This window comes from Brachycentrus maculatus, unplaced genomic scaffold (genome assembly GCF_059751285.1).
Source record: "Brachycentrus maculatus isolate JH-2025_06_01 unplaced genomic scaffold, ASM5975128v1 h1tg000196l, whole genome shotgun sequence".
NCBI classification, from domain to species: Eukaryota; Metazoa; Arthropoda; class Insecta; order Trichoptera; family Brachycentridae; genus Brachycentrus; species Brachycentrus maculatus.
The window spans coordinates 1,399,023-1,420,365 of NW_028280947.1; the positions used below are offsets into that span (position 1 = coordinate 1,399,023).

General features: G+C 33.4%; 1 protein-coding gene across 1 annotated transcript in view; it reads left to right on the forward strand.

The window, feature by feature from the left end:
- The window catches only part of E2f1 (E2F transcription factor 1), a 35,999-nt gene that overhangs the window by 10,760 nt on the left and 3,896 nt on the right, over positions 1–21,343 (forward strand). The window contains exons 3-6 of the mRNA XM_088263077.1: positions 7,989–8,170; positions 9,300–9,499; positions 10,328–10,572; positions 11,127–11,550. Of these exons, the coding sequence (XP_088119203.1) occupies positions 7,989–8,170; positions 9,300–9,499; positions 10,328–10,572; positions 11,127–11,550 (1,051 nt within the window). The remainder of the gene's footprint in view (positions 1–7,988; positions 8,171–9,299; positions 9,500–10,327; positions 10,573–11,126; positions 11,551–21,343) is intronic.

A 21,343-nucleotide genomic window follows, 5' to 3' on the forward strand; every position in this document is an offset into this window, starting at 1 on the left:
AATACCTCAATTTCATACTATTTCTGTGAGCCTGAGCTGGTCATTATTACAAATAGATATCAAATTGTAGTTGAGTGGGCTGGAACCCAGAAACTCTGATTCAAGAGTCCGCAACACTCATACTTGTCATCTTCTCTTTTTGTTTTGTGTACAGTGATGCATAGGACATTATGTCAGATGATGCGGCATTATCTTGTTTGTAAATTACACGGAGACATGGTTCTATTCTGTGCTGGAATTTCTGATCAATTAACCTGTAATTTTTTTAATTTAATTTTTTTTTAAGTCAACACATGAGTCCTTGTTTTTTCAAGGGATCATTCAGAAAAATCGGAAAGCTGTTTTTATCCCATATAAGCAAGCTTTAATTAAATTTTCAATTTTTTTAAAACAAGTAAACGTTTATGACATAAGTAAATTCTCCTTTTTATTGTAATATGGACTTGTAAATTTTCAAACGCTTTGGAATTAAAAATGTTACTACATAGTCGTATTTTATATGTTTGAAGGTTTATTACAAGTGCTTTCTATTTTACTAATATAAAAGCAATAGTGAATTGGATATCTGAATTTCTTACTGACAAACATTGTAAATGTGTAAACATTTATTAAAATCAATTTTTAAATCATTGCCACTCCTTTCAAGAACGTCATAAATCCAAAATTGTCAATTTTCAGTTGTACATGTTTTCTGAATGACCAGAAAATGTACTATATCCTAGCAAAAGCGGCATATTTTTAACTTAATATTTACCCGCTACAGGGCAGAAAGTGTTGTTTTTGCATTTTGAAGAAAAAGTTTAATTATTTTTTTAAATATACTTAATATTTTTTAAATGGGGAAAAAACATTCAGGTTTTACCCAAAAATATCTGTTGCACAGTAAAAAGTTCAATAAATGGCTTGATATTTATTTTTAAAACATTGTATTATATTTTTAAACTTTATAAACGATCTCCCGAAAAATCAAGTTTATTGATAAATGACGTTGAAAGGAGTGGGCGATATATGATCATATAATATGCTTAGATTGCATGAGGAATATTTTTTCCCTTTACTACTATTATCAATACCCAAATATTGCTGAAGCATTTGTGCTGTGTATAAATAAGTAGTGCTCAAATTTTTCTCCTTAGCCGAAATAATTATTTGCATCGAAAACCGGTATATTTGATATTGTCAAGCCCCCTTGCACATTTTGTGTCATTGCCCTCATATTTATATGTATATATATATGTGTATTATATTTTACCCTCTGTGTACCATAGCATCTTGGGTTCATCACACAAATTTCACCTTCACTAGGTACATTCACACACACACACACACACACTCTAAAGGACCCCACACACGGTTGTAGCCTTGCCAGTTAGCTCATACCTCTTACAACAGTTAACCATTGTGTTTACCTCCATTCAAATATTGCATCCAGGGTTGAACAACCTTTTTCTAATTTGTGAAATAAAAATGAATAAAAAATGAAAATAGAAAATGTTATAAATATTGTTAATATAAATATAACATAACTACTACTACTACTACTACTACTACCATCACGCCGTTTCCCGCAGGGGTAGGCAGAGAGGATGGAACGCCACACTCTTCTGTCCTGACATACACTCCTCGCCCCCTTCACATCCATACATCTAGTCATACATGCCCTCCGATTACGCAGACTTTTGACACCGCCAGATTTTAGGTTCTGATTGATCTGATCGTGCCAAGTCTTTTTCCTTCGTCCACGTTCTGTTTTCCCTCTCACATTCGCCACATATATTTTCTTAGTCATTCTCTCGCTATCCATTCGCTCCACATGTCCATACCACCGCAAAGAGCTCTTCCTAATCTTTTCAATTATTCCTCGTTCAGCCTTACATGTTCAGCCTTACAATATAACATAACAATAATAATAAATATAAAAATTGAGAACATCAATATTTTATAAAGTGATGTTTTATTTCATCAGTTTTGTTGCTATAATATTATTAAGAGAATGCAAAAATTTAACATTAATTTTTGCTACGATATGTATTTTTTAAATTAATATTGATTTATATATATTTTTTGTACATGTTTATGTATACAAAAATTGAGACCATCAAAATTTTTTAATGTGATGTTTTCTTTCATTAGTTTTGTTACTATAATATTATAAAGAAAAATTTTTTACATTTATTTTTACTACAGTATGTATTTTTTAAATTAATATATATTTTTTTTGTAAATGTACCAGTTACAGTATTCTAATTTTATGTTATTCTTATGAATATGTGAAATTCAGTCAGTTAAAATTCTTATCTGTACAATTAGATTCTTATATTTTTATTCCATTGTATAGTATTGACATATTTAGATGAAAAAATCGTCATCGTCCTTCAGTTATTTAACGGTTTTTATACTAGTATTTCATCTCCACCTTTTTTGCGCGTTTGGCTACCATGCTAGAAGTCCCGGGTTCGATTCCCAGTGGGATCAAATTAATAAGCGCTATTTTCACTCTCATATTTATTTAATATCAGTCTGGACTGGTACAAGAAGCGCAGGGCGGATCACCTTGCCTCGATGCAGTTAACGATCAAGATAACACTGCGTCCCTACGATGCAGTGCCCTATCCACCATTGGGTGAAAAAATATGCAATAAGGGTGAAAAAAAAATGATGAAGTGATTTTTATATGCAACATTTTGAATGTGTCCAAATACTTGTTCACAACTCTGGATTATCTTCAATTATAGGAGTTATTTTTATTTTATTTTATTGACATCTCAACATAGATGAAGAAGAAGAATATGGAAGTCTGAGCATTTACGGAGCTTACAACCGTCATAGGCTGTAGAGTAGTGTGGTTGTCAATCATGGGTAGAATTGGTGAATGTTACATGTGTGTAAAGTGATCTATTAAACCAACCTGTGACGGTCGTAAGCCCCGTAAATGCCTAGACTTCTGTATTCTTCATCTACGTTGAGATGTCAAAAAATAATCTTTTTATGTGTCATCTTTTTTTAAATTTTTTTTTTATAAAACAGTTATTCATCATCATGTAATCTCAAATACTGGGTTTATTATTTATTACATACATGGACTTTGGACACCCCTGCTATATAATATCTCAACTATTTCATTCACACACGAATGCATCTTGGAGGCCCAAAAAATATTAGGACTATCAACCCCTGCCAGTGAGGAGTGGTTGTGTCCACACACGCACGCACTCACACACACACACGCACACACTGATGGGAAGGGTCACCCTTACATAATGCACTACATAACTGGGGCTTCTTGGCAATGTAATTTCTCCCTTTGTGCTTGCCCCAGGCCCCTACCTAGCCCGGGACACAACAAATGCTGCTGGCATAGGCCAGGTGTGCGTATATACAGAATGCTTATCTGCTGTTAATTTACATGCATAATTTTATAATTTTTTTGTATTTATAGTATTTTACTCCTGTGAGATTTTTTTTTCATTTTCTTAGAATTTATAATATTTATATACATTTTTTATTTATATACATAGTATTTTACTTCTGTGAGATTTTTTTTTTTAATTTCTTAGAATTTATAATATTTATATATATTTTTTTGTATTAATAATATTTTACTCCTGTGAGAAATTTATTTGTTTTATTTTTTGTCACATTTTTTTTTCTTAATTTTTTTAGAATTATGTAAGTATATTTTTACAGCTATTCTAATTTATAATATTTATATATAATTTAAAAGCAATATAAAAATCACCCCACTAAAAAAATCTTTAGATGTCTTTAAAAACTCATGCCTCTAGCGAGATAGCGAGTGTTTTTACCTAGAATTGGTCATTCATGAATTTAACGAAATTATAGTAACTTTAAACATTTAGAGTAAATCCATTCAAGAGTAGGTATAGGCTATAAAACTTAAAAAGTTGAAGCCTGAGTAGGGTAACAATAAGCGGTGTTGCATAAGCGGTAGCTAGATTTCAGAATTATTTGGACTTTAGGTAATTCAAATAAATAAAATACATTAAATTTATTGTGGTTAATTTTTTGTATTTTAGAGTATGATTTCTCAAAAATTGGATGATTTTAATCAATGATGTATAAATTTTGATATTTATTACCTAATAAAAAAAAGTCAGAAATAATGAAATTTTTAAAGATGATTTTGATTTTTAAAGATGAGATTTTTTGCAGTATCATTCAAATAACTATTTTCTTTTTAATGTTTAACCTTCGAATCCTAAAGTTTATTCTAATGAAACCTAATGAAATTCTAATGAAACCTGTCCTAATGAAAATTCGTTAAAATAAAAATTGAAAACAAATGTAGCATTTTTTTTCTTTATATATGTTAGGTTAATAAAAGAAAACATATAATAGCAGATGATAGTTGAATTTCTTCAATTTTTATATTCCAGTCTCCATTCCTTTTAGAAAAACAGTTTATAAAAACAATCGACCGCGGAGTATGACAAAATATTGAAATAGGTGGAAAAAAAACACATCACTAAGATATCATTTCTTTTTACTCACTAGTTATTTTTGTATGGTGAATTTCTAATTTTGATTGAAAAAGCGCACAATGCAGAGAGTATGTCAACATTTGAATTTTTTGACTTGAAAGTGCATCGGCTTGCGAAAGAATAATATTATAAATTGTTATTTTAAACATTAAAAAAAAAACAACCTTAGCGGGTGTGAAAAAATAACTTTATTTTTAAAAAAACAAACTTTGTTTTAAACTACTTTTATTTTTAGTACTTATTTCGAATTGGTTTCGACAAGCACCTTATCATCTTCAGGGATGGATATCTATGGATATGTACATATCCATCCCTGAAGATGACTTGTCATTTCACCTTGGTGAAAGCAGGTTGGAAAAAAGTACTAAAAATAAAAGTAGTCAAAAATCATGTTTGAGTTTTATTTTATAAAGTTTATAAAATGTGCTACAAAGTATCGGCAAAAAAACATTCAAGAAATTATAAAAATAACCTTACTTTTTTAGGGTTGAAATAATATTTCAACAAGTGTTTCAAACTTCAAGTGCACCATTATAAATGCGCGAATGTGTATTCCACAATGAGAATTTATTGAATGATTAATGAACGCAACCAGTTATGGTACAGTTATGTGGATAGGTCTGCAAAAAAATTCATGCACCGCTTGATAAATTGGTTTAGCTTCACTGCCTGCACCTAGAGGGCGTCACTAATTCCTGCCAAACTGCACACGTCTTGAGCAAATACAGCTGTAAATCTATTGCATTGTAATTTCAGCAACCTTCATGCATTTTATTCTCTCTTAAGCTGGAAAGTTAAAATGTATGTTATTTTTACTTACAACATTTTGAGTGTGTCCAAATTTTTACTTACAACATTTTGAGTGTGTCCAAATAGTTTATTATCTCCAATTACAGGAGTTATTTTTGTATTATTAATAATACGAAAATAACTCCTGTAATTGGAGATAATCCAGATTTTGTGAACAAGTATTTGGACACACTCAAAATGTTGTAAATAAATTATTTGGTCAAATTATAAGCTTAATAATAAAAATGAAAATGGTATTTTCTGGCGTTTCTCATGTGTTTGATTATAATCCAGGGTTTGGACCTCGCATACTAATATAAGAGTTTCTGCTTAGTAAAAAGCTTCTTTACATCTCGCCAATAGAAGTCTCTAGTGAAGTTCTAGTGATTCAAGAACAAGGTTTCTAAATTGGTTCATATATATAGATAGAACTTCCAAGAAGTTGAGTAGTGTGGTTGTCAATAATGGGTAGAATTGGTGAATGTTACACGTGTTTGAAGTGATCACTTAAACCAGCCTATGACGGTCGTCAGCCCCGTAAATGCCCAGACTTCCATATTCTTCTTCATCTTTTATGAGATGTCAAAAATTATTTTTACTTGTAGTAATGAAGATTCGAATGAATTTGAAACTAAGAGTATTTTGATCTTCAAAATATCGACGTGCCCTACGTAAAGTGCTCTAACTACATTTTTCTCAATTTTGAGATAGTTGGTGTACGTTATCAACAGACCTTTATCTACAAATATAAATAAATAAAAAATATATATATATAAAATAAATTACGCCTAGTTTTCAGGTAAGGCGCTATCTACAACGAATTTTCAAAATGAACTGAACTCCTAAAACCCTGACTACTTAATTTTGACAAAGCATAAAGTTTTAAAACAATTTAATACATTATTTTATCGCGTTTTTGAATGTATAATACTAGTTTAGAATTTCAGATAAATCCGTTTATTAATAGAATAAAAATACGTTGAAAAAATCTTCTAAGCTCTCTCCTGTAAAGTAACAGATTTGCAGATAGAGTACTTTACGTAGGGGTCGTCGATATAGTCAAATTGAATGCAGTGGAATTTTGGAAATATGAAGTAATTGAGGGTGTGGCCTGTTCGGATTTGTAAAAGTTCAGATTAGCCGAGAAATTTGTAATACAGCTCATACATAGTACTTTTTTTATACTGCAGTAGTTACATTGTACACGCCTTTTTACATTTGCATTTCAATCTAATATTACTTTGTATTGCTACCTTATTACAGAGTAGCAATACAGGTACAGTGCTGTATGCTTTTCACTTTTACACAATTTTTAAACAAAATTTGATTATATACAATAATTTTATGTGAATAAATGTGTCTAGTCTTTTCGTTTTTTTTTAAAAATGTTTTCTTCAGAATCTTGTTGAATTTCCCGGAATCTTGGGTTTCCGGGGTTCCATTGTATTGCAAAAGTCCATCCGTTGAAGATTGTCCCTTTTATAGAATATTGTCACCTGAATGCACAACTATCCTATCTGCATATAAGGAAAATTAAGCTCTCTGAAGTGAGTTCTCTCAATCATTTAGTAGTATTTTCTTTTGAATATACAGATTCATAATGTTTGAATAGCTATTTATTTAAGTTTAGAGCTTTCTGCACCAGAAAATCAGCATAAAGAACACAACACTTGAATTAAAACAAAATTGCATTATATGTGATTGAAAATACTAGTGTTAGATCAAGGAGTGTACTTAGTACAAAATTTTAAACAAGTGGGCAGATATTGGTTGTACTTATGTACTTACGTGCAAAATGAAAAAAAAATGGATCTTTGTCAGACGGGAAGAATATCTAATTTAACATACTTAACCTATAAAAGATTGTATTTGACTCCTTTTGTGTTTATAACAGCCGATATAATTAATTAATATGTTTATATTATCCACTGACACTTTGTGATGGAATTGCATTTTTAATATACATATTATTAGATTAAAACCAATATTTCTAGCTTTTCCACATTATTTTTATCTGACCAGTGACCGGGTTTCGTCGTTACCGACATCATCAGACCAGTCTGATGATGTCGGTAACGACGAAACCCGGTCGCTGGTCAAATAAAAATAAAGTGGAAAAGCTAAAAATATTGGTTTTAATCTAAGAATATATTATAATTAATTAACTTTGTGGTATGGTAATATAACACTCTCCTTATCATTCATCATTCACTTTTATTAAAGTGGTATTACACAAAGTGACCGATGACTGACAAGGAGTGTTATAGTATAATATCGCTGAGATATTTTTTTTACCCCTTACCATTCTGTAGGCCAGACTTTCTGGCCCGTATGATTCTAGTAGGCAGCTCCGTGGGCCACAATGTCTGGCCCGGCGCAGGTATAACTTTAATCACTGATTTCTCTATCACCCAAGTATATTCTACCAAAAAATATTTCAGATAAATACAGTTAATCTTAATTAACATGGTCATACGAATTGCCAGACAGTGTCCCAAAATTAGGGAACCAAAATATTTATTTGAATGGTAGAGTAATCAGAGTAGCTGATCAGTTATGAGAAAAAATGGTCAGAGTGGAAGAGGTTAAAACTTCCTTGCAGGAGAAATGAAGCTTTCACTTAAACCTTTGTTAGTCAAATCTCGGCATATTAAATTTTCCAGAATTTAAATTTGTTTTTTCTCATTTTCTCACCAGGCCGTTAAGCGACGCCTGAACATGAGTTGCGAGAGCGGGGGCAGGAGCTCTCGGACTCCCGCCGTGGTCCCCCTAAAGGCAGAGTTTAAGACCCCGAAGCAGAAGAGGCCGCACAAACAACACCACACGCCCAACTGGAGGACCCCTCCCAGCAACATAAAAAAATTCACAGAAAGATCCAGGTAAATACCGTTCAAATCTGTTCACATCTTTTGTTAGTACATTAGTACATTACTGGCAAAAAGCAAGCCAATATTATTTTATTAATTTCATTGATTGATTCAGCAGTCACTTTGTGGTAAAATCTATCCATTTTTAATTTAAGGCTTAGATCTCAAGCTTGTATCAAGCGCTCAAATCAGAATGCGTTCAGCCACGCTCAGCACTGGTTGTGTGCTCACGCAAATTTTAAAAAAAAATATGTGAATTGTATGTTTTTTGTTTTTAAGAATATATATATGAAAAAAAAATTATCTTTTTTTTTCTACTCTTTACCTTTCAATAACTCTTTTCTTTTCAAAACCATATAATTATTTCAAAGAAAAGCTTATTTTTTCAATGCAAAAACGTGTTTTAAGAAAAAAAATCATTTACGTAAAATGTTACCTGGAATTATAGAAAATAAAGTTGCGATTTAACGACTACTTAGCCTATCTGTGTATACGATTTTGATATTGTAAAATAAGCTATGTCAAGATCAGTCGATTTTACGAGTATAAAACAGTATAATTTTTTTATTTATTTTTTCGGCATTAACTTTGTGGTAAGACATGTTACAATGATTAAAAAAAACACTTGTTTTTTACCACTTGAGTTTTATTATAGACTACATGTTTCAGAAGTTAAACTTCCATCATTCAGGTCTGTATAATAACTAAAATATAAAATATAAAATTTTTCTATAAATAAGGAGAGGGGAAAGTAAAGGGAAAGGGTTAGTCAAGGGGCGGAGTTTGAAAACAAAGGAAAAATGGAAAGCAACAGTGAAGAATTTTTCCTTATTTATAGAACAATTTTATATTTTATATTTTAGTTATTATACAGACCTGAATGATGGAAGTTTAACTTCTGAAACATGTAGTCTATAATAAAACTCAAGTGGTAAAAAACAAGTGTTTTCTTTAATCATAGTATAATTTTTGTTTAAAACTTATATAAAAAAATATATTTTTAAATATAAAAATTCTTTTGTATTGACAACTCTAGCAAATGTTGCGATATCACCGAAGATATATAATATTGGTTTTATTTAATAGAAATATATGGGATTTAAATCAATGCTTTTACATAGTTTGTTTCTTTTGTCACTAGTCGTTTCGATACATCTCTTAGTCTGTTAACGAAGAAATTTGTCCAACTCTTGAAGAACTCTCCGGACGGGGTGATGGATTTAAATGTGGCCTCTGAGACGCTGGAAGTGCAGAAGAGGAGGATATACGACATCACCAATGTGCTTGAGGGAATCGGAATACTGGAAAAGAAGTCCAAGAACAACATACAGTGGAAATGCGGTAAACATGCTTGTTTTTGTAACTAACATAAATATTTTCCAATTAGTGCAGAGGGAGATTGAGGAAATCTTGGCGTGATCAAGTATTTCAAATAATATAGGTGGTCAGGTCAGGAGTATGAGTCCGCCTCCGTAGTGTAATGGTCAGCACGCTCGGCTACCATACTGGAGGTCCCGGGTTCGGTTCCCAGGAGGAGTCAAATAAATATAAGTGATTTTTTCACTCTAATATTTATTCAATACTACCCTGGCTGTTACCTGACACAGAGGGGTGATCACTTTTCTGTTCATGTTTTAACAATCATGATAACGCTGCTTTTATATGATGCAGTGCCCTACGCACCATTGTGGTGTGGATAAGGGTTTAAAGATGATAAATATACTAGCAGTATTTATTAATCATTATTAATTAATTTTACATACTTAGAGCGCTTATGCACTACACAGAATTTTACTGTCCGGTGTAGCATGAAAAAACAGTTGATTGGCTTGTGGACTTATCCATCTTTCTCCGGATTATTGCGCGCAGTTTGCTAGGGAAGAGCTAACGCAGTGTCCTGTGCGTGCGCCCCCTCCCCCCGCGCCCGCCCCGCAAAGTTAAGTGCTGGACAATAAAGCTACGTATAGTGCACAAACTAGTATCTACATTTATATGGCGTGCCATATCGGACCGTAAAAAACCAGACTGCTGGGCGGTAAATTCCGTCTAGTTACTGATATTTTGACATAATTGGCACCAATGAGGCACCAGTTTACTTGTAACTGCGGTGTCTGCTCTATGTTGTCATTGGCATTAGACGCATTGCTAAGAAGCGCGGTGTGTCTGCAGGCGTGTCCGAGTCGGAGAACGCGGCGAGCACGCTCCGGCAGCGGCAGCTGGCGCGCACGCTGCGCCGGCTGGGCGCGCAGGAGGCGGAGCTGGACCGCGCGCTGGTCAAGGCCACGCGGCACCTGCGCAAGCTCAGCCAGGACCGGCGCTACGCCTACATCACCTACCAGGACCTCAAGGGGATCCGCGCCTTCCACGACCAGACCGTCATCCCCATCCGGGCGCCGCCCGAGACCACCCTCAACGTGAGTAATCTCTCCGCTTGTTGGTTTCCCGGTTGGAGTAGGCTGGAGTAGGGAGTGTATTAGATCAGTTTTCCGCAAACTTTTTCTGTTCAAGGTACACCTGCCAAATTAAGAATTTTTAGAGGTACACCAAAGAAAAAAATCAAGTTTATTTCAAATTGATTTATTATTTAATCTGAAAACATATATAACATATGGTGTTTAATGTGAATTGTGAGCCTACTTAACTGAGCACAGGTGATATTTGAGCAATCGTTGATAAGGCTGCCCTCACCTTTAAGTTGATCCAGGCATTCTCTTTTTATTTTATTTAATAATAGTCGAGTCAAAAATCCCAATTTGCACGCTCTTTGCGCAACAAAGCACCTCGCTCGTATAGCTTTCAGCTATTTCTAGGTGTTTTCCCAACGTTCACTGTGATCACTATGGCAAAGCCTTGGCAGTCCTACGCCGTCTGGAACAACTTGTCCACTCCTCTCATCCCGGTCCAGTCGCGAATCCATATATAGCATCCCTTTATGTAGTTGATCTGATTTTCTCTTCTCTCCATTCAGGTGCCTCCGCCCGACAAGAACGGGTTCGTCATCCACCTGAAGGCCGACAAGGGCGAGATCGAGGTGTTCCTCTGCCCGAAGCCCGAGTCGCCCGTCCAGCAGAGCTCGGACCCCCTGCTGGAGGACAAGCGGGAGATAGTGCGGCCGCTCATCGCCAACATCCGGCACCAGAACACCATGCTGAGCCCGCTGCAGCCCGTGCTGGCGCCGGGCCGGGGGCCGCGGCCGGGGCGCGCCGCGCGGGACCTATCGGGCGCGCTGGGCGCCCACCCGGCCCCCAGCCCGCCCCCCGTCAAGCAGGAGCCGCACTCGGACATCCGGGACGTGTGCCGCCTGCGCAACGCGCTCATCGAGGACAGCGACGACTTCGCGCCCATGGGCGGCGGCCGCTTCCAGTTCCAGACGGAGGACCAGCACTCTTCAGGTACGCCATCTTCTTCTTTTTGTGTCGGTTCAGGTCCCCCCCCTGACGTCGACCATCACTTGAGAGTAATTGTCCTTGTCTTTGGCAGCTCTAAACAGCGCCTCGACGGCAAATACCACTAATTCTTATAATCTATCGTGACACGTGTTTCGATGATAAAATACTGCTGATTTATAAATTATTTACATGAAATGTCAATTTGTACTAATCGAATATGGCTTATGGCTCTGTGTTGGAGTGTTAGACATTGTGTTGTCAGATTGCGGGTTTGGTTCCTACTTATGACATCATAATTCCCATACCTTCAATAATAAATTTATGTTATTTATTGTTTCGGCATTCACTCTGTGGTGAGACATGATTTAATTATAAATAAAACACTTGCTTTTTACCACTTGAGTATTATATTATTACGACTAGTTTCGGAAGATACAGATGCTACCATCTATAGGTTTGAATATAAACTATTGAAACCCGTAGATGGAAGAATATAGTTTACATTGAAATCCGTAGATGGAAGCATCGGTAGCTTCTGAAACTAGTATATTACTGGTTGGAAAAGTAGAGCTATTATATGGTAGGATTGTTCCTATATGAAGTGTAGTGTTGTAGTATGAGTTATTATTAACAGAATAAAACTAGTCATTCTAAAGCATTTTACAATAGCAATTTTATACAAAAAAATTAACAAGTATGGTCGTTCTCAAAGAAAATATAATAAACAATTGTCAACATTTTAAAATATCTTTCAAATTAACATAATTTAAAACAAATTATATATGACTGATAGTTCCTTATCTACAGTTATATTATTTTTTAACATCTCATCAAAGATGAAGAAGAATATGGAAGTCTGGGCATTTACGGGGCTGACAACCGTCATAGACTGGTTTAAGTGATCAAAGTGATCACTTAAACCAGCCTATGATGGTTGTCAGCCGCGTAAATGCCCAGACCTCCATGTTCTTCTTCATCTTTGATGGGATGTTAAAAAATAATATGAAAATAACCCCTGTAATTCGAGATAATCCAGATTTTGTGAACAAGTATTTGGACACACTCAAAATGTTGTTACAGTTATATTAGTTAGATTGTTGAGGTAGCAATATTTTTTAAAATTTATATTTTGATCATGGTCTTTTCTTTACTGTTTTAAATGGTCAGAGGTCTATTGTATATGACCATTGTGATTTAATATTTTCATTTAAAAAAAAATCTGTTATCACAAACAGATTACTTACAAATGATTTATAAATTTAAATAGAAATTGAATTATTTAAAAAAAGATTCTTGTAAATCAGATTTTCTTAAAAATCAAAATTTTCTAAAGAAAATAAAATGATGGTTTTTTTTATTTGGTATTTAGTATGTTGATGAAATTTGATTTACGATTGTCAATAAAAAAATTATCTAATTTTATACACTACGACCTCACTTTGCGTCGTAGATACATTCCAAAATATCGCTACGCAAATTGAAATTTACAAAACGGGAAATTACCCTTTAGAAAATTTAAAAATGATTCTCTGAATAATAATAAAAAAATAGCGCAATTCTAAGAAAAACAATGCACTGCGAAAATGAGTCTTAATTCAGTAATGATGCAACTTTGAAAATACGCAAAATTGAAACAACGCAAAGCGAGGTCTGAGTGTACATACACCAACCGTAAGAATTTATTCTAAAATAAATATCTGTGAGAATACTATGTTAATAATGAATACCCTTTAATATCGGTCTTGTGAAACTTGAAAAAAATCTCAATGTTCCCGATTGAAGAATACAAAATTGAAGCCGCCGACTGCCGCAAGTTACAACTGTGCCTGCCCAGCTAGACCTCATTCTGTGACCTGTGTTGATTTGTGTCACATCACAGTCTGAGTTCTAGCTAGGAGGGTACAACCAGCGCTGCAATCGGATTACTCCTCACCTTCCTGCTGTCCTGATACATCACCCAAGACTGAAGATACAAACTACTCGCAGTAGGGTAAAGACGCTAGTTATTGGTATCTTAACTGTTTTTTTTATTTCTGTGTAGCTTTAAGAGTAATAAATATATTATATTAAACAATCTTGCACACACAGATATATTTAGTGATTTTTTATATGAATAAACTCAAAAATATGTTAAAAAAACATGCAATAACTTTGAAATGTTCAGTTATTGGCTCCTAGTAAAATAAATTGTGATTTTTTTCTAGTATAAAATATTAGAATTTTTTTATTTACTTGGTTATGATAAAATTACATCTTTTTAACAGTTTTCAGAATGTAATAAAAACAGCAAAAACATAGATAAAATCGTTATCGGTAATATATACCATACTATATCGTGGGTATACTGGCAAAAAGTCCCTGTTGGCAACTCTAGTCCCTGTTATTTAAAGCTTTTAACCTGGATAAAATACCCGCTATTAAACTTAGAGTTGAATTTACTTTTAAAAACCACATAAATATGACATTTCAAACTGCTTAGTGTATTTTGCCAGTTTATAGAACGTTAAAAACTTTATAATATGCTTCATTAAGTAAAAAATTGCATATTTTAGTTAACGTTTTTTGCCAGTATACCCACAATATAATAAAGTAATGTACTCTATTAGCAAAAAAGTGAAATGCTTAAAATTTCATCAAATCAGTGTCTAATATCAGATAATATTTACATATGTGAAATCGGTCATGTCAATAACTGGGAGGGGGTTGACAGATCTCCACTCTTACCTTGTGACCATTTTTTAATGTATGTAGTTCACAACTGTTTGAGATTGTCGGTTTCGTAACGATATATTTATTGTAAAATTTATTATTTTAGGCTACAGAAATTAGACAAATTGAATTCTTATCTGGATCAGTAATTAAAATGTTAAAAATTATACCAATGCAAAAATACTCATGGTAAACTTGTACTGAATTTAAAAAGATACTATGTCCACTTTTTTTATTATGTAAAAAAATATTGTATATTATAAATTTGTATGTGATTTTTTTATATAGTTTGACATTTTCAATATAAGAACTATATTTTTTAAATGTTTACAAATTTGAGACGATTGGTATATCTACAAGATAACTTTTAGCCTGAAGACTGATGATCTACAGAATGTAAGTACCGATGACAGTAATTTAGTGGAGAAACCTAATATAATATTAAAAACATCCACTACATCACTATTTGTACATAACAATGTCATCTGCCTATCTATCACATACTGATTTTTGCCTTTCATACTAACAGTTAACATTGAACGCAACATTTGTGACATGGAGTGATCATTTTTATAACTCGCTGGATATTTGTGCATTCAAAATCACAATGTCGGGTTTTTTTGTCTTTGATTTTTTGCTTTCCTTATCGGTTGTAAGGGGAATGTCTTTTTGGTGGGATTTCATTTACGATACATACGTGCTACCCTTGTTCAAAATCTCAATTTCACTATGTGTAATCTCTTCTATGCTTATAATGTATGCATGGTTTAATGGGGAAGAATCTTCACTGGGTTTCATATAATGCAGAATTATCAGGTTTGGTTTTTTTTTTTTTTATATTGCGTAGGAAATCATCGTTCTGCAGAAGAGCATTGTATTAAAATATCTATAAATTATAAAAAGAATCTCTTCTGCATTATCCTGTGCTGAAGGATGCAATCAGAATACAGTAGAACCCCGAAAATCCAAATTAATTGGGGCTGCGGCCTGTCTGGATCGGATAAGCCAAGAAATTTGTAATACATTACAGTAGTTATATTGTGACTTTCGTCCGCCTCCATGGTGTAATGGTTAGCGTGTTTAGCTACCGTGCTGGAGGTCCCGGTTTCGATTCCCAGGGGGGGTGTAAATAAATATTGGTGATGCTACACTCTAATATTTATTTAATATTACCCTGGACTGGTCACTGAAGCGCAGGAGTGATCACTGTGCCTTCATTGTTAACGATCAAGATAACAAACACTGCGTCAATACGATGCAGTGCCCTATGCACCATTGGGTGCGGATAAGGGTTAGAAGTTATATTGTACACGCCTTTTACATTTCACTTATTTTATTTCAATCTAACATTACAGTACTTGAGTAGCGATACAGGTACAGTACTGTATACTTTATTAACTTTTCAATAATTTTTAATGAAAATTAAGTGAAATAATAATAATAAATTGTGGTTTTCAGTCCTTGCGTGTTTTTTAAAAAAAATGTTTTTATTCAAAATATTGTTCAGATTTCCGGGGATTTTGTATTTCCGCGGTTCTACTGTAATGGTATAGTTTTGTTCCATCGCACAAGTTTGATTGAAAAACCTGGTACACTTGCATTCGTTAATTTGACCAATTAAAAGCATAAAACTATAATTTTTCACAAGTTGAAATACAAAACAAGGAATTTCTACCAACAAATAAAGTCAATAAAAAATATTTATATATATTTGACTTACGGTTTTGGCAATATTGGTTTTGTAACACTTCATGATCACTTACAAATTGTTTAACTCTGTTAAAAGTATTACATTATTATGGTTGTATAATTTATACTGCTAGGTACAAGAGAGCACTCCTGACGGGAGGGCTGCTCTTTCAAAACCAGTAATATAAATTAAAATAATAATAAAAAATATAATTTCTTTAATGTTTTCCGCAGATACTTTGTGGCACATTTTATAATATGTTTATAAAATTAATTAACTTTGTTTTCACCACTTTTTTTATTAATACAATTTAACCTACCGGTTTCGAAAAATACCTTGTCATCATCAGGGTTTATTTTAAATCAAAAACATTAAAATACTCTCACCAAAAACTTCCACACACTCCATAAAAATACTTAATGAAAAAATAACATTTAGGATTTTTATGGAGTGTGTGTAAGTTTTTGGTGAGAGTACTTTAATGTTTTTGATTTCAAATAAACCCTGATGATGACAAGGTATTGTCGAAACCGGTAGGTTAAATTGTATTAGTAAAAAAAGTGGTGAAAACAAAGTTAATTAATTTTATAAAGATAAAAAACATAAATTAATAATACTTTTAAGAAAGTGAAATTATTTGTAAGTAAAAAAAAAACATTGATTGAAGTGATTGGAATAGTTGTGCATTCTGCCTTTATCGTCTGTAATTGTCTGGGACTCTGTTCAAGTGGCCCCGAGAGGTCGGCTGCGGATGCGGCGCTATCGGGTAACATGGGCTTGTATGTGAGCAGGATCCCGTGTTGGCTGCACTGTGTCGCCTGCCCGCCAGGCTCTCCACATTGGCTTGTAGCACCATGGGATTCAGCTCACGTGTCTGTCCGCGAGCTTCTGTCTTCTAACAAACTATCGCATCATTTACCCGGAAACTAATACGTCCACACTGTGTATATAATCCCATCGGCGGCCCCTTTCTGACTGTGAGGCACTCGTTTGGGCGGAAGGTGTACTCCTCGGAGCCTACACGCTCGTCGCCTTGCCGAAATCATTCCGAGATTGTGAGATTAGTAGAACATCTTCATTTTTCAATTAACCATCTCGGTTGGTAGATTACACAGATATCTAGGTAAAATACTTAAATAATAATTCTAAACTCATTTAAAAGTTATGTTTTTTTGTTGCTAATTTGTGACTATGACATACTTTTTCCACATTTATTTGATACTAGCCGTACCTGGCCAGTGTTGCTATGGCTCAGTCTAGTTAAATAGAAAAAAAGACAATGGAGAGCACATATCATATCACATATCATATCATATCATAATTATACATATAATATGTATAATTGACAATATTTTGCACCAAATGAAATTGAATCATTCACACCCAAATCACTTGAGAAAACTATTTCTCTGTCTTGTGGTGTTTTTATAAAGAAGAATACATTTTGTAGCTGTTGAATATAAAGAGAAAAATCTTTTAATGCTGTGTGATGTTTTTTTTTTTTCTTGAAGTCTGACTTTGAGATGATAGATTAAATGACTCATTTCTATTTCACCTTGCGGTAACTGAAAAATGCCATCAATTGTGAATCTTTCTTTCTCTCACAAAACGAGGTAAACAGTTAGAAATTGGCCAACGATGTATTTCAGAGTTGTGATAAAATTAAACCTGTTAATTTCAATGAGAAGCTAAATTCTCTTTTCAATCATTTGTTGGATTTGTCGCTTTTAGTTTTATACAACTCGAATAATAATCAGTTTATTTACATGTTTTTGTCACTTCAATGGTCAAGGTATAACAATATTTCATATTTTTTTTACGTTTTAAATTATAAATGTCGTTGTTTGGTTTGATGTATGCCGAGATTATCATAGTCACATTATATCATTCAACTAAATACTTACTTTTGTCCGCCTCCGTAGTGTAATGGTCAGCATGCTCGGCTACCGTTCTGGAGGTCCCGGGTTCGATTCCCAGGGGGGTTTAATAAATATAAGTGATTTTTTCACTCTAATATTTATTCAATATTACACTGGACTGGTACCTGAAGTGGAGGGCTGATCACCTTTCCTTCATGTGTAATCGATCGAGATAACACTGCGTTTATATGAAGCAGTGCCCTATGCACCATTGGGGTGCGGATAAGGGTTTTATTATTAAAAACTTACTTTTGTCCGCCTCCGCAGTGTAATGGTCAGCATGCTCGGCTACCGTTCTGGAGGTCCCGGGTTCGATTCCCGGGGGGGTTTAATAAATATAAGTGATTTTTTCACTCTAATATTTATTCAATATTACACTGGACTGGTACCTGAAGTGGAGGGCTGATCACCTTTCCTTCACGTGTAATCGATCGAGATAACACTGCGTTTATATGAAGCAGTGCCCTATGCACCATTGGGGTGCGGTAAGGGTTTTTATTAAATACTTCAATATTTAATATGTGAAACTCAAAAACACCCGTGACAAGTATTTACGACACTTTTGCCTGTCATCTGTGAACAAAGCCACTAACTAGTCATCTTAACCATCGTTGCCATGACAATGTATAACGTTTTTACTTTTCTTGAATAATGTACCTTTCTCCATCGCTTTTTAATAATAATAAAACCCTTATCCGCACCCCAATGGTGCATAGGGCACTGCGTCATATAAACGCAGTGTTATTTTGATCGTTTACACATGAAGGAAAGGTGATCAGCCCTCCGCTTCCAGTACCAGTCCAGGGTAGTATTGAATAAATTTCCATCGCTTTTTATCGTTATGTATATGTCACTCTCTTTCGCTCCACTCCCGTGGTGTCGGAATGTATAGCTCCCTTTCTCCTTCTCTTTCTGTTTTTCATTTCTCTTATGTAACGAAATGTGCTTAATAAACGTGATGCGTTCTTACAATTTCACTCTAAATTATCGTCCAATTATCGATTATCGAATTACCACCTAAATTGTTTCACTTTAAAAAAATATATGTACTTAAATATTTTTTAATGGTGTGGGTTTCAAAAATATTGCACATCGGCTTTCACAGTACCTAAAAAATCTTGCATTTCACTATCTTCTAAAATGTGATTTATTTATTTTCTCATGGAAAAATGGCAAACGTCTAATCACAAGGGTTCATCAGGATATATGTGAAATATTATGATAAAACATATCTTGAGGACGTCCTTATCTTTATACACAATTTTGTGCTGGATTTAGTCTTCGAGGGATATCAAGATTTTTAAATGACCAGACTTCCTTATGCTGTTTTTTATAAAAATCAAAAATCAAACTATTTATTATTTTGGATTATGTTAAATTTATAAATTGACCATTGAAATGATTTTTCCTCGAATCTATATGAAGAATGTACGGGGAAAAATTGCAATCACTCACAAATTCAACAATGCCACTTTAAAAATGTGCCCAAATTGATGAGAATTTTGTGTGAATTGCGAGTTTTCTCTGGATTACAATGATAATATTTTATAACAAAACCGCATGGAATTGGTGACTGTTTTCATTATAACTAATGTAACATACATGTTCCTAGCTTTGGGAGTGATTTTAATGTGTGCTTCATATGTCTTCACATGTTTTCCTCACATTTTCCAGAAACGTATCCTTCCACATAAAAATCAGTCATGAACAAAGGATGATTTGGTTTCCTATTACGAGAGAGAAAAACACTAACATTGACTTACTTTACATAGCAGAATTTTCATATTGTAATCTATTATTCTTAACACATAACCTCTGTTTTCGGGCAGTTTTTCCATCAACCCTGACCCTAATTAGTATACTAGGTAGGGAGTCATATACTAATCGCAAGTAATCACCGCAGACCCAATTCCGATCTGTATGAAGTTTTTTGGCATCTCTCGTGCTCTACCAAAAGTAAGCAAATAGAATGCTTATAAGCGTCTCTCGCTCTCTACCAACAGTATGTAAAAGACGCTTTTAAGCGTTTCCCGCAAACAATGTTAAAATACAGAGTTATAAAATTGGTAAAAAAATAAGAATTCTTTAAGTGCGGCTGATTTTTACGTGCAGGAATACAAATATAATTGTTTACGTGGTCTTTTTTAAAATGTTGTAAATATGTTTTATACAAAATATATTCAAATGTAAAATTGATCTACTCAATACGGGTCAAAAATCACCCAATGAGTAGATCAATTAATATATGAAAAAAAGAACTAGTAGATATGTAAAAGAGATTTATTTTGTGTATTAAAAGCATCGTTAACATTGTAGTATGGTAATATAACACTCTTATCATTCATCCTTCACATTGTAGTATGGTAATATAACACTCTTATCATTCATCGTTCACTTTGTGTAATACCACTTAAAAACTCTACTTCTCAACTACGGCTTCGGAATAATCATTCCATCGATTAACCTTTTAATTTTAATTTGGTGATATTTTAGTTATGCAGTACATATTTATTTTTTAATTTTAAATTGTGAATATTTAATTTGAACACGCGAAATGAGAAACATACCTCACATTTTTTCTGATAAATTATTTAGTGTCAATAAGGGTTAAGGAATTATGATGTACATAAATGTCGATTGATGTAGTGTTAAGTTGGCGGAATAGCAATGGAAGTTGGTTTGTGCTCACAATCTCGAGCCACTTTCTGCTTTTTGTAACAATTTATTTTAAAATTACAACAAAATCTTTATCCCCGCTTGATTTGACTAGTATAAAAATAATTATTTTTTATTGTAAATTTACATATTTTTTTACGTATTGCTGTAGCTCGGTCTGGTTAAATGGGAAAGAAAAAAAAACAGAAATCACAAATTTAAAATATATATCGACGGCCCCTGCGTGAAGTATTCTATCTGCAAATATGTTACTTTACAGGAGAGAGCTTAGAAGATTTTTTCAACGTATTTTTATTTATTAATTGACGGTTTTATCTGAAATTCTAAACTAGTATTATACATTCAAAAACACGATAAAATAATGTATTAAATCGTTTTAAAACTTTATGCTTTGTCAAAATTAAATAGTTAGCGTTTTAGGAGTTCAGTTCATTTTGAAAATTCCATGTAGATAGCGTCTTACTTGCCTGAAAACTAGGCGTAATTTGTTTTATATATATTTTTTGTTCGTTTATATTTGTAGATAATGGTCAGTTGATAACATACACAAAATATCTCAAAATTGACAAAAATGTAGTTAGAGCACTTTACGTAGGACACATCGATTTAATTCCAATATGCTTGTGAAGGAATGAAAATAATGGATTTGCGCCTATTTGGATGTGTCCAAATTCTTTAATTCAAATCTGGTTTTCTCCACTTATATGGTGTTATTTTTACATTTTCTTTAAGAAGAATGAAGTGATGTGTGAATTATATGATCGGTGAATAACTTAGATAGATTTCAGGTAGATTTTTTTTT